We start from the raw sequence: 12,236 nt of genomic DNA, 5'->3' as shown, positions 1-12,236 counted from the left end.
CGTACTCAGTGGTGAAAAACTGAAAGCTTTTCCTCTAAGATGTGGAACAAGGCAAAGATGCCTACTCTTGCCATTTCTATTCAACATAGCACTGGAAGTCCTAGCCAGAGCAATAGGGCAAGAAAAAGAAATAAAGGCATCCAAATTGGAAAGGAGGAAGTAAAATTATATCTGTTTGCAGATGACGTAATCTTATATGTAAGAAACACTTAGAGATTCCACAGTGTTAGAACTAATAAGAGAAGCAAAGTTGCAGGATACAAAATCAGTGTACAAAAGTCAGTTGCACTTCTATACACTAAGAATAAGTTATTCAAAAAGGAAATCAAGAAAACAATCTCATGTACAACAGCATCAAAAAGAATAAAATACTTAGGAATAAACTTAACCAAGGAGGCAAAAGACTTTTATACCAAGAACTATAAGACACCAATGAAAGAAATTAAAGCAGACACAAATAAATGGAAAGACATCCAGTGCTCATGGATTGCAAGAATTAATATTTTTAAAATGTCCATGCTACCCAAAGCATCTACAGATTTAATGCAATCCTTATCAAAATCCCAATGGTAATTTTTACAAAAAAATCCTAAAATTCATATGGAACCACAGAAGACCCTGAATAGCCAAAGCCATCTTGAGCAAGAAAACCAAAGCTGGAGGCATCACACTTCTAGATTTAAACTATATTCTAAAGCCATAGTAATCAAACTGTGTGGGACTGATATAAAAACAGACACAGGGGCCAATGGAACAGAATAAATAACCAAGAAACAACACCACATATGTACTAATCTTTGACAAGGGGTGCCAAGAATACATACACAATGGGGAAAGGATAGTCTCTTCAATAAATAGTGTTTTTTAAAAAAACTGGATATCCACATACAAAAAATAAATTTAAACCCTTATCTTATACTATACACATAAATCATTTCAAAATGAAATAAAGACTTAAACACAGACCTACAACCATAAAACTCCTAGAAGAAAACATAGGGACAAAACATCTGGATATTGATCTTGGCAATGATTTCATAGATACGACACCAAAAGCATAAGCAATAAAACAAAAATAGACAATTAGATTATATCAAACTACAAAGGTTTTGCAGTGCAAAGAAAACAATCAATAAAATGAATAGGCAACTTATGACATATGAGAAAACATGTGCAAGCTATTTATCCAATAAAGAGTTAATATCCAAAATGCAGAAAGAACTCCAATTGAGTTCTTTACAAAGAACTCAATAGTAAAACAACAATGACAAAACCCAAATAATCAAATTTAAAAAATGGGCAAAGGAACTGAGTAAACATTTCTCTGAAGATATACAAATGGCTAACAAACATATGAAAAGGTGCTCAACATCACTAATTATAAGGGAAATGCAAATCAAAACCACATAAAGTATCACCTCATACCCATTAGAATGGCTTTCATAAAAAAAAAGCAAAGATAAATGTTGGCAAGGATGTGGAGAAAAGGGAACTCTCGTGTGCTGTTAGTGGTAATGTAAGTTGGTATAGCCAATATGGAGAACAGTATGGAGGGTCCTCAGAAAACTAGAAACAGAACTACCATACAATCTAACAATTCTCCTTCTGGGCACATAGCCAAAGGAATTAAAATCAGGATTTCAAAGACCTATCACAGTTACTGCAATGTTATTCATAATATCCAACACATGGAAGCAAACCTCCGTGTCCACTGACAGACGAATGAATAAAGAAAATATGGTGTATACATAGCATGGAGTATTAAAAAAGAAGGAATACTTTATAGAAGTTGTTTATGGTTAAAGATACAGTAGCCAGCCATGAAATATTTATTTTTACATTATCCTTTATGTTATGATTTTACTTGACATAAAGAAGTATTTCAATTTTTTTAGTCAAACCTATCAACCATTTCTACTGTTTCTTACATTGCGTTTTAAAATAAAGTACTTTTCATTCCAAGACCAGATAAAAGCTCTTTAAAAAATTATTTCATTTAACTCTTTAAATTCACCTGAAAAGCATTTTGCTATATACATGAGATGACAAACTAAACTAATATTTTCCTAAACAGCTAATTTCCTCAATGTATAATGAACAGAAATATAAGTATATGTATTGAATAATCCATTACTTCCATATTAATCTGTGATGCTTCTTTTGTCATAAATTAAGTTTTATCCTGTATTATATTAATGTTTATATTTTTATATATGACTACATATACATAATACATATAACCATTTTGTTGAAAATGAGTCAAAAATATAAGGTGGAGGGCTTAGATTCACCCCAAAAAATCCAGTCTGAGACATCCACATTTGAAACATAAGGCCCCTTTATTCCACACCTTCATGCAATAATTTCAGCCTTGAGACCACTTTTATCAATAGGATTCAAAAATGACACAATTAAACAAGGCTTGTTTCCGGGGATGTGAAGAATCTCTGAAAACAGAGCTGACAGTCTTCAGCAAAGTTTTCTTTCTTGTCTCCATTTAAATGATTTGAAAGTTATTTCCAGTACTTCGACATTACTCTACATCATTCTAAACCAACCAGTAAGTCCTTACATACCTTTTCATGCTTGGATCCAATTAGGAGGTAGGTTGGACCTTGGTCTTTGGGGTGGATCACGATGGTGTAATGCGTGGATAACAGGCTTCGCCCACTGGCTTCATAATCTTCATCCGAATCACAGGATCGGTCAACCTCCTCAACTTTAGCCTCCCAGAGTTTGATCTGACCTAAGGGAAACTAAAGTAAATATTAGTGACTGTGACGAAGGCACTTCCCAAATCTTCCCCTAATAAAATTTTTCCTATTCCTTTCATCTTTACCTTTATAAAGCACACCTTTTAAAAAACAAATGCCTAAAGGCAATGAGATTGTCCACATTGTCGCAAAAACACCATTCACAACCTAAATACTACACCCAATTGTAACATAGAAGAAAAATATGAATAGCAGACATTTAATTTTTGTGGAAACAGCAAGAAGACTTTACTTAGTCAAGAAATGATGTAACTCAGTCAGAATATTCATTTGACTTTTTCCCCTGCAGAGTTGATTTGATTGAGGTACTGGGTCAGAAGGACAAGGCCAGACGGTCTCAATACTACTCATAGAAAAAGTAGCACAATTAGGGAGCTGGTACAAAGACATGTGATTAACTGTCACCCTAAACACCAATAAAATGAGTGGTGTTCTCTGAAGGTAATTATTAACATATAAAACATAGCATAAAACAATGCCATAATTTCTTCCACCTTTATTTAAAGGTGAGAAAACTTTTTAAAACTAATGCACACTAAATTTTACCAATTCTTTTATTGAAAAAAAAAACAATTATATCTGCTGTGTTGAATATTCAGCATATTTGTTTTAAAACATTTGCTTTAATGAAGTATATTTTCTTCCAGGAAAATACACAATCTGCTTCTGGCTCACAGCTTCTAAAATATCTGACCAGGTTCACCACCGCAGTCTGAAAATGTTCTTTCTAAGTCCAAGAACATTTACCATCGTCCATTTCATGCTCAGGCCCAGGGCTCAGTGCTTGGGCTCTTTTTCCATCCATATTCACACGGGGGGATCACATCCAAGCTCATGGCTTTCTAACAGCATTTATTAGCTATTTCTACACTGTTAACTCCAGACCCACCATCTCTACTTAGATGTCTAACAGCATCTCAAACTCAACTCGGTAAGTCCTCTTCCACACCCAACTTTGCAGTGTTCCCCATCTCAGCTGTTGCTAACTTTATCTTTCCAGCTGTTTATGCCAAAAACCTTGGCATCATTACTGACTTGATTTAGTTTCTCTTATACCCCATACCTTTCAGTCAACAATACCTGTCAGCAAGCTTTTTGGAATAAATCCCGAATCTGGGCACTTCTCACACCTCCATTACCACCACTAAACCACAATTGTCATTCACTTGGATTACTGTAATAGCCACGTGACTGGCCGCCTCCTCATTCTCTCAGACAGCTGTTGGAGTGTTCCTCTGAGTCATAAGTTAGATCCTGTCACTGTTCTGATGAAAAACCTCCAATGGCTTCTCATCTTACTTGGAGTAAAAGCCCAAGTCCCTATGATAAGGCCTCACGTGATTTGGTCCCTGTTACATCTATGAACTCATCTCCTACTATTTTTCTCTTCCTAACAGACTCCAGCCCCAACACACTGACCTCTCGTGATTCCTCAAACAAAGCAGCTGTGCTCCTGCCTCAGGGACTTTGCACATGCTTTCCCCCCCCTGCCTGGAATGCCCTTGCCTGAAATACACACACGCTGCTCTCTTACTTCAGAACGCGATTAAAATCTCACCTTTCCAGTGAGGTCTTACCTGAATATCTTATGTAAAAATGAAATATTGCCTGCCCAATAGCTTATTAATAGTACAATTAACTCATTCAATTAAATGTGTTGTTTTCATGAAAATATGACTTTTCCCCATTAAATTAATAACAATTACTTTCCAAGTAGTTACTGTTTGCAAAGCACTATTCTGAGTACCGAATGAAGAAAACTTACTTCCAAGGGAAAAATGCAAAACTAACTTATGTATGCTTTCAGACAAAGAGAGACAGTAAACAAAAGCAAAATAATAGGGCAGAAACTCACATTAATAAATAAAAAGTAAAGTTTAAAAAACGGGATAAAGAAAACGAATTCTACTATGACACTACATGACAACACTATCATAATTGTATGTCTTCGGTATATCCAATCACATAAAAAATCAAGGTTTCATCAACCCCAATATTTAAAGGTGATTTTTCATTTTACCAGAAGATTCCCTATAGCTCCATAAACAATGAATAGATCTAGTGCTTTTATTAAATATTTTAACTGAATAAAAAAAGACACTGATCCAGAGTAAAAGCAAGTTGTTCCTGAAATACCTATAGCACAAAAGGCAGCAGACCGATTCTGACTTGCATTCTCAACTCTCTTCCAGCAGTTATAACGGATTTCTACTTTTCAATCCACATTCTTCTGACTTGTTTCTTCTGTGACCAAGGTTACCCACTTAATTAAATTATTACTGTTGTTATCATTATTATTAGTAATGGTGAAAACACAAGTTTCACTCAGCAAATTTTAAATTATTCTTTATTTATGAAACACATGCTTATTATAAAAACTTGGTAAGTATAGAAAGGTTTTTTTTTAAAAGAAGGAAAAAAATCATCCATAATTCTACCATCACAGATAATTACTCAACATTTAGCATAGTTCTTTCCCATCTTTCTGATATGTATATTTTGACCAAGATTGCCAGACTGAGAATGATAAACTCAGCATCCTAACCACCACCTTCTTTTAGAGTCTCCCGGTAACTGCAGAAGAGAAGTTGGGAATTATATTTGTCAGAATCCCTTTTCCTGTATGGTTCTGAGTTAGAGTTTGCCTATGAGAGAATTTGCATGAGATGTGACAGAGACGTCATTATCCCCTGAGACAGTTGCCATCAGATGCCCGGGCTGATGGGAGAATCACAGAAGCTTCCTAGCAAACCGTCAAGAACCAGCTGCCTCAGGGCTTTGGGCTTAGAGTTCCATTGTTGACTTCTGGGACCACCAGTGGCACCCTCCCTGACGCCTATTCCTCCAACTTCTCTAAAAGTTCAGTAACTTTTCTAAAAGATATATATGCCTCTGATATTAAAACTGTTATACCTGGAATACACAGAGTGGCTTCTATTTTCCTGACTTATAATTTAGTTGGGATGATACTGAATTTATAATTTTGTATTGTGCTTATTCATGTAGCACATATGTGAGCATTTTCCCACATTACTTCAGAGGTCTCATTTTTAATGGCTGTGCTGCGTTAATTCCCATCCATGAGCAGCACTAAAAATAATGGCATGCATTTTAAATGCAGCTGCTCAGAACTGAGAGTGCAGTCTGTGAAAATGGAACTGACCCCTGTGGTCACTGGACCACGCAGTGGTCAGCCACAGGCTGCTGTCCCGGGCAGCTGGCATCATTATTTCATATGAGTATCCTTGGGCCATGTTGGTTCAGTTGCTGTGGCTTCAGTAACCCAAAGGTGACACAGAGTAGTAACATAGTAACAGGGCACACATTTCATCTTTGTTAGGTATCTCATCCTTTTCCTCTGCAAGTGAACATAACTCAAGTTCTTTTGGAGAGGAGATTAGTTAAAAAATGAGTAAACAGGATATAAATAGGTAGATGAATGAATAGATAAGTGGAATCTAGGGATTTGAGGGGCCAGGATGGGACTGGATTCTTTTTCCTCCCTGCTCTTCTTTCTTAGCTTGTTATTCCCTTCATTCAACCTTATCTAGTCTGTCAGACCTGGAAAGTATGAGAAATTGATGGTTGGGAATAGGATAGACAAGACTTTTCTAAGAAAAAGATGCATTCATTAAAAGCTGCAAAGATATAATTAAGAATCAAGTCCTTTGCAGGTACGTGATTACTCAATAAACTTTATGCAAAATTTCAACCTTATCAAAAATTCCAAAGTGTTAGCAGCAACAGGAGAGTGGTAGGAAAAGCCTGTAAGACATAACAAACAAAAAATTCCTCTAAACAGCACATTAAAAATACATACATACCTTATCTTCTTGACTGCGAAAATAATACAATGTTTTTCCTACAAGGGTACACCAGACTCTCTTAGAATAGCCATGTTTTACCTGAAATCAGATTTCAAAGAATTACAAGCGTAGCTAGCCCAGAACCCTAACGCCTTAAAGTACAGCGTATATACTCTATTGGGAGCTGTGTAGGCAGCCAGTTTGCTCAAGTTGTAAGTGATACTCCAACTAGACCGTGCAAATGTGGTTTAAGATTGGCCCTTTACAGTACGGCATGGCGTGTTGTGCTTTGGTGTCCACCATGCAACATTTACTGTATGTCAAGTACCACGCCTGGGACTGAGGACTCAAAGATGGACAAAACAAGATGCCAGTTTCACAAGTACGTGTGTTCCATAGTTTCCGGGCTTCACAGATTTCCAATAACCCTACGGCTCTCTAGGTTAATACCTTATGCTAGAAATGAGAAAAGATTAAAAACTAAAGAATTATAAGTGATTTACAAGTGTAAAAAATGCATTCACTTAAAAACATTTGGTGTCCTCTCCAGAAACACCCATGCTAAATAATAAAATAATATTAAAAGCTAGTTATGTCTTCGATGTCAGGAACTATGCTAAGTGACTGCGACAAAATTTGAACCCAGCTCTTGGTTTTTGAATAGTCCGAGACTGGCCCAGGTATGGAGGATACAGCCACAAACAAGACATAGTCTCCTTGCTCAAGGGCTAGGAAGCCTTGTGTGAAGACAGACAATTAAACCTTCATCAAGAACACAGAACTTGCATTTACATGCATTTTTTGTGGAAGACATTTTATCAACGATTTTACTGAATATTGCAGGTTTTTCATCATTTGGTGTCTTTATGAAGTTCCTTGCCGTGGGTTCCTCCCTGCCCCAGTCCTGCCCAGGGATCGGCACTGAGGATCTCTGCCAGCCAGTCACAGCCATACCCTCAATCCTAGACAGACACCAAGAACCCCATTCCCGCAAGCGGGCAGATTGACGATAGACCCTATCGCCCCAGACTAGAATGCGTGCACCTGGGTGAGCCTGCCTTATGACTCCACCCCCCTACCAGCCCTGCCAAGTTCTGCTGTGAGGCCAGCCCTCTCCTGCAATAGTTAGAGTGGGCTGTAGTCTGGAGAGGCCTGCCCCCTGGACACCAGGACACTGGCCAGTATCACCGACGCACAACATTCTGCAATCATGCTTGCTCGTGGTGACAAGTATCAAGGAGAAAAATAAAAAAATAAAACAGGAAAAGAGAAGGAAGTGCTTGGGGAGGGGGAGATTGTCCCAGGATTTAAAATAAGGTGCTCAGGAAGGCCTCACTGAGGTTGAGGCAAGGCCGGAAGCAAGGAGTCGAGCTACTGAGTAGTCTGGGAGGAGAACACTCGGGCAAAGGGAGTAGCACTTTCCAAGGCCCTGCGGTGGTACGTGCTGCCCCTGTGTCTGAGACTGAGCGCGTGAGCACAGAGGTCCCAGGGCAGGGCCGGGGCAAGGGCACCTATTTTGCAGGATACTTGCATGACTTGTATTTAAATGGACCAGTAATACACTGAGAAAAATATACAATGATTGACAATAGATTTTTACAGGAGGCAAGTCACTACAGTAGAAAAGGGCTGAATTTTGAGGTCGACTAGACCAGCTTAAACCCCAGTTCTACCGCAGACCAGATGGACATCTGCAGGCAACTGACAGCCCCCCGCCTCTGTGGGTAACGAGATTGCTGTGCACCTCACTGGGCTGTGCGATGACCACAGGAGAAGATGTACACAGGGAGTAATAGTAGTTACTCAGTAGATGCTTCCTTCCTCACTACGCATAAGGAGAAGGAAAACACATGTTTTCGCTTAAACCGACAAACGCGCCAACCTTCGGGCTTTCAGAGTTACGGTTTAAGCAAACAACTCCACCACCTTCTGTTTGACAGATTTAGAATGCTGCTTGAGGAAAAACAAAAAATGTTTCATTTGGCAAGACATTCCAGTCTAATTAAATTTAGAAATGTGTGTTTACAGACAAATATCCTGGGAGTTTTAAATAGATGATGCTATACAGTGGTTTTTTTTTCTTCTTTTAAACAAACTTATCAAAACTGGAATATAATGCATCAGGCTGTAGAGAGTACCCTTTAGAAATGATTTGTCTTTAAAATAGAACAATGCACACTTTTGAAGAACTACAAATTAATGAAGACCTTTGCCAATCCACTGTAAAAGCTGTCTTTAAACACACCATCTCTTTGTATGTAGAACTAATAATATCAAGATTTCTTTAAACTCTGACTTACTCTAAAAAAGTCATAATAAAGCAAATTACACTAGAAGAATCCTCATGAACATTTCAAGGCAACCTCAAACCTCAAGGCTTTGGGGGACTAAATAATTGAAAGAATCAGTTTTTACCTTGCATCCCTAACAAAGATACTTCCTATCTCACTGTTTGAAACTCTGAAGGAGACAGTGTGTCACATCCCAAAGGGCCTTTGTCATCACACACAACGTAAGCTCCCTGGTTTCTCTTTTCCTATGTTCTTATACCTGTAGCCTTGTCCACCACAAATCCTGACACCAGCCTTGCCGACTTCAGAATCTAGGTGAAACTCTTGTGATAATAATAATTATTTTTGAAGTGTTTATACGTGCCAGCCACTGTTCTAAAAAATTTACCTGCTTAAATACTTCATTTAGTTCTCCCAACACCCTGTGAGGTTGGCAGTGTTATTATCTCCACTTTACAGATGAAGATGTGGAGGCACAGAGCCTGTAGGTGACTTACTCAAGGTCACACAGTGGCCAGCACCAGCGCCCATGCTCCTGCCCCAGCCTCTTTGCTACGCTGCCTCTCCACGTCCTTAACCCACAGTTCCTTGCGGTCTTTACTTGCTGTCCCTCCATTTTTACCATTCATCCCCTGGTCACACCTAGTCCGCTCCGCTTCTGAAATTTATATTGCTCTCTCTGATCTCAACCTCCCTTTGCCTTCCTCTCTCCTTACGTTACTCCAGCTCCTTGGAGTCATTCAAAACTTTGAGTCCACTGTTCCTCCCATTTTATTCCAGTTCCCTCCTGGCCTCTCTTCCTTCTCCACCAACCTAGATCCTATGTTTGCTCATAAGTCAGCTCTTGCTCCAAGACCTGTGGTTACATTGCATTCCTACGCTGCTAACAAACCCACCCAACAAAATTTCTTATCCATTTTCTTCTAAATTACCCAGTGGGGAGTGTGGAAAGAGAAAGAAGATTATGGTGATGAGGGGTTATATGAAATACCACTTGGCATAGTTAATAATTGTTGAAACTGGGTGATGAATATGTGAGGGTTTGTTCTATTACTCCTGATACTTTTATATATGTTTGAAAATGCCCATCCGAAAACATTGATATTTAAATCATCATCTTGATAGACATGTATAAGCAAGTAAAATGTTAATGGTAGAATCTAGGTGGTGAGAATATGGGTGTTCACTGTAAAATTCTTCTAATTTTTATGCATATTTAAAAATTTGCATAATAAAATGTTAGGAAAAAAATCACTGTCTTCACAGCACTACAATGTATATTCTCTGCTCCTGTTTGTGGGACTCTGAAGACAGTAAAAAATACATAAATTCAAATCACCATCGTCAGGTGGGCCCTTAGTAACACCCACCAATCCTCTCTCTGCTTGAGTTTGAGGCCTTACTTCCCCGTAAGGCATCCTGACTTCTCCCCAGCACCCCTCCACACACACAAACTCAGTAAATAACTGTTTTATGGGGTAATATTCATCGGGACAACTGAGGCCATCAGACATCACATTCAATGCTACTCACCCTTCCTCATCTTCCTGGCAGTCCGGCCCTCCCACTGTGCCTTCCCACTGCTTAACCCCCTTCAGCCCACCGCCTGGCTAGGGGTAACCGCCCAATACATTTTTGTTTTTTAAATAGATAAATTCTTATCTAAAAAACATTCTTCCTAAGCAGTAAAAGTTGCAAGAGTGAATATCCAGAATCATATTAGTCAAGTTCTTAATATCTACCTATGTATTTCTGTACTTAATCAGAACACTGTGACAACTTGGAAAAAATCCCTGCTCCCCTCCAAGGTACTCAAAGTTGTTCCACAGTAGCTCCAACCGTAGCCTGAATGTGAGCTCAGAATGAGTCACTAAGAATAACCGAGGGATGTTTTTCTCTTATAAGGCTCTCAGGGGGGTGGGGAGTATGGGGGTGGACAAGGCCACGTAAATCGTAGCAAGAAAACCTAATGAGCATCCTGTCTGTAAACCCCAATGGTGTAGTCATTTGATAATCACATCAACCTACACTCATATTAAAGTCTAAGGGCTTAATACACATGGGCCTTGGAAAAGGAGGACAACTAGTCATTATGAATTATAACAAGAATGTGATTTCAAGTCGCACTATATTCACTGGAAAGTATATATTTATACAGTACTGGGGGGTTCTCGAACCCATCAGTAACTGAAAAAAAACATTTTTATGGTAATGTAATATTTTGGAAAAAAACAAACAAACCACAAGTAACATTCATTTCTTTGTTGCATGTATTGGATATTTTTTCCTGTTACTTTTGGAATAGCTGGTCAGTCTTTGTAAACACTAGGAACAGCACCCACTTACACCCCCATATTAATACTAAGTATAGATTACATGGTGGCATAGCTCATCAGCATCTAAGCTTTTCACCTCTTACATAAAGCCCATGAATAACGAGTGAGTGCAGAGGTTATTTTTGTGCGTAAATATCTTACTGTATTTCTCTAGAAGTGACAGTAAATATCTGTCAAAACCAACTGTAATTTTAAATTTTTTAAATAATATTTCTTAGCATGAAGCAATAGTTACTCAGTAAAAAGTCAGAAAACAGAGCTAAGCCAAAATAAAATACAATAAAATTCCTGGAGCTATTCTGTATGCATCAGCCATTTTCCCCTGCAGCACGGGTGGTAGCGTGGTGAGTACGGCTGCCTTGCATTCAGACGTTTCCCTATGAATAATGTTTAATAAAAGTGGTGCTTTACAGCATTCTATACATTCTGAGTGAATATAATCTGCTCTCTACTTGTTTTATCACCCAATACATCATAACATTTCTGTGGCATTAAATATTTTTAACAATTAAAATGACTGCATAGTAAAGCACTATCTGATTATAAAATGTTTATTTAAGCTATCCCCTACTCTGTATCTAAATTGATGCCAAATTTTCTTTATTATAAACTATGCCATGCAAGTAATCTTTCTGGGGTAATGGAAATGTTCTATATCTTCATAGAGTGACAGTAAACATCTGTCAAAACTCATCAGACTGTATACTTAAAATCTACATTTTGGAGCCAGAAGATGGCACCAAGTAGGTGGAAGCTGAGTCCACTTGCTTTAGCCCCCAACTCGGATTCTCAGCTGTTCTTCCAACAAATAACTTGAATGATCAATGGAATCTTAGCTGATACGGAGTTTTGAGCCAAGGAGTATAGAAGACACTTCACAATGGGCAGTAAGCAGATTTTGTAAGTTAAAGGGGAAATACCCCATATGTGGAGCCTGTAGATGTGGAGAGATTGATCAGAAACCAAAGCTTTGTGGTTCCCTCCCACCCCGGGGCAGGGACCTCAGTCCCGAGGGGAGTCCACAGACCC

The 12,236-nt window shown here is 38.4% G+C and overlaps 1 protein-coding gene across 2 annotated transcripts in view; it reads right to left on the bottom strand.

Moving 5' to 3' along the window:
• PLEKHH2 (pleckstrin homology, MyTH4 and FERM domain containing H2) overlaps window positions 1-12,236 on the bottom strand; it is a 101,079-nt gene that overhangs the window by 32,123 nt on the left and 56,720 nt on the right. For both annotated transcript variants that reach the window (XR_005069531.1, XM_037066576.1), the window contains exons 16-17: window positions 6,599-6,679; window positions 2,577-2,756 (exon numbers count right to left, since the gene is read on the bottom strand). Coding sequence is in view for 1 of the 2 variants with exons in the window: in XM_037066576.1 (XP_036922471.1) it covers window positions 2,577-2,756; window positions 6,599-6,679 (261 nt within the window). In the remaining variant the exon portion in view is untranslated. The remainder of the gene's footprint in view (window positions 1-2,576; window positions 2,757-6,598; window positions 6,680-12,236) is intronic.

The sequence above is a fragment of the Sturnira hondurensis genome, unplaced genomic scaffold (assembly GCF_014824575.4).
Source record: "Sturnira hondurensis isolate 20B ecotype Veracruz unplaced genomic scaffold, ASM1482457v3 Scaffold0016663, whole genome shotgun sequence".
NCBI lineage: Eukaryota > Metazoa > Chordata > Mammalia > Chiroptera > Phyllostomidae > Sturnira > Sturnira hondurensis.
This window is presented reverse-complemented; position numbering and strand designations above follow the sequence as displayed.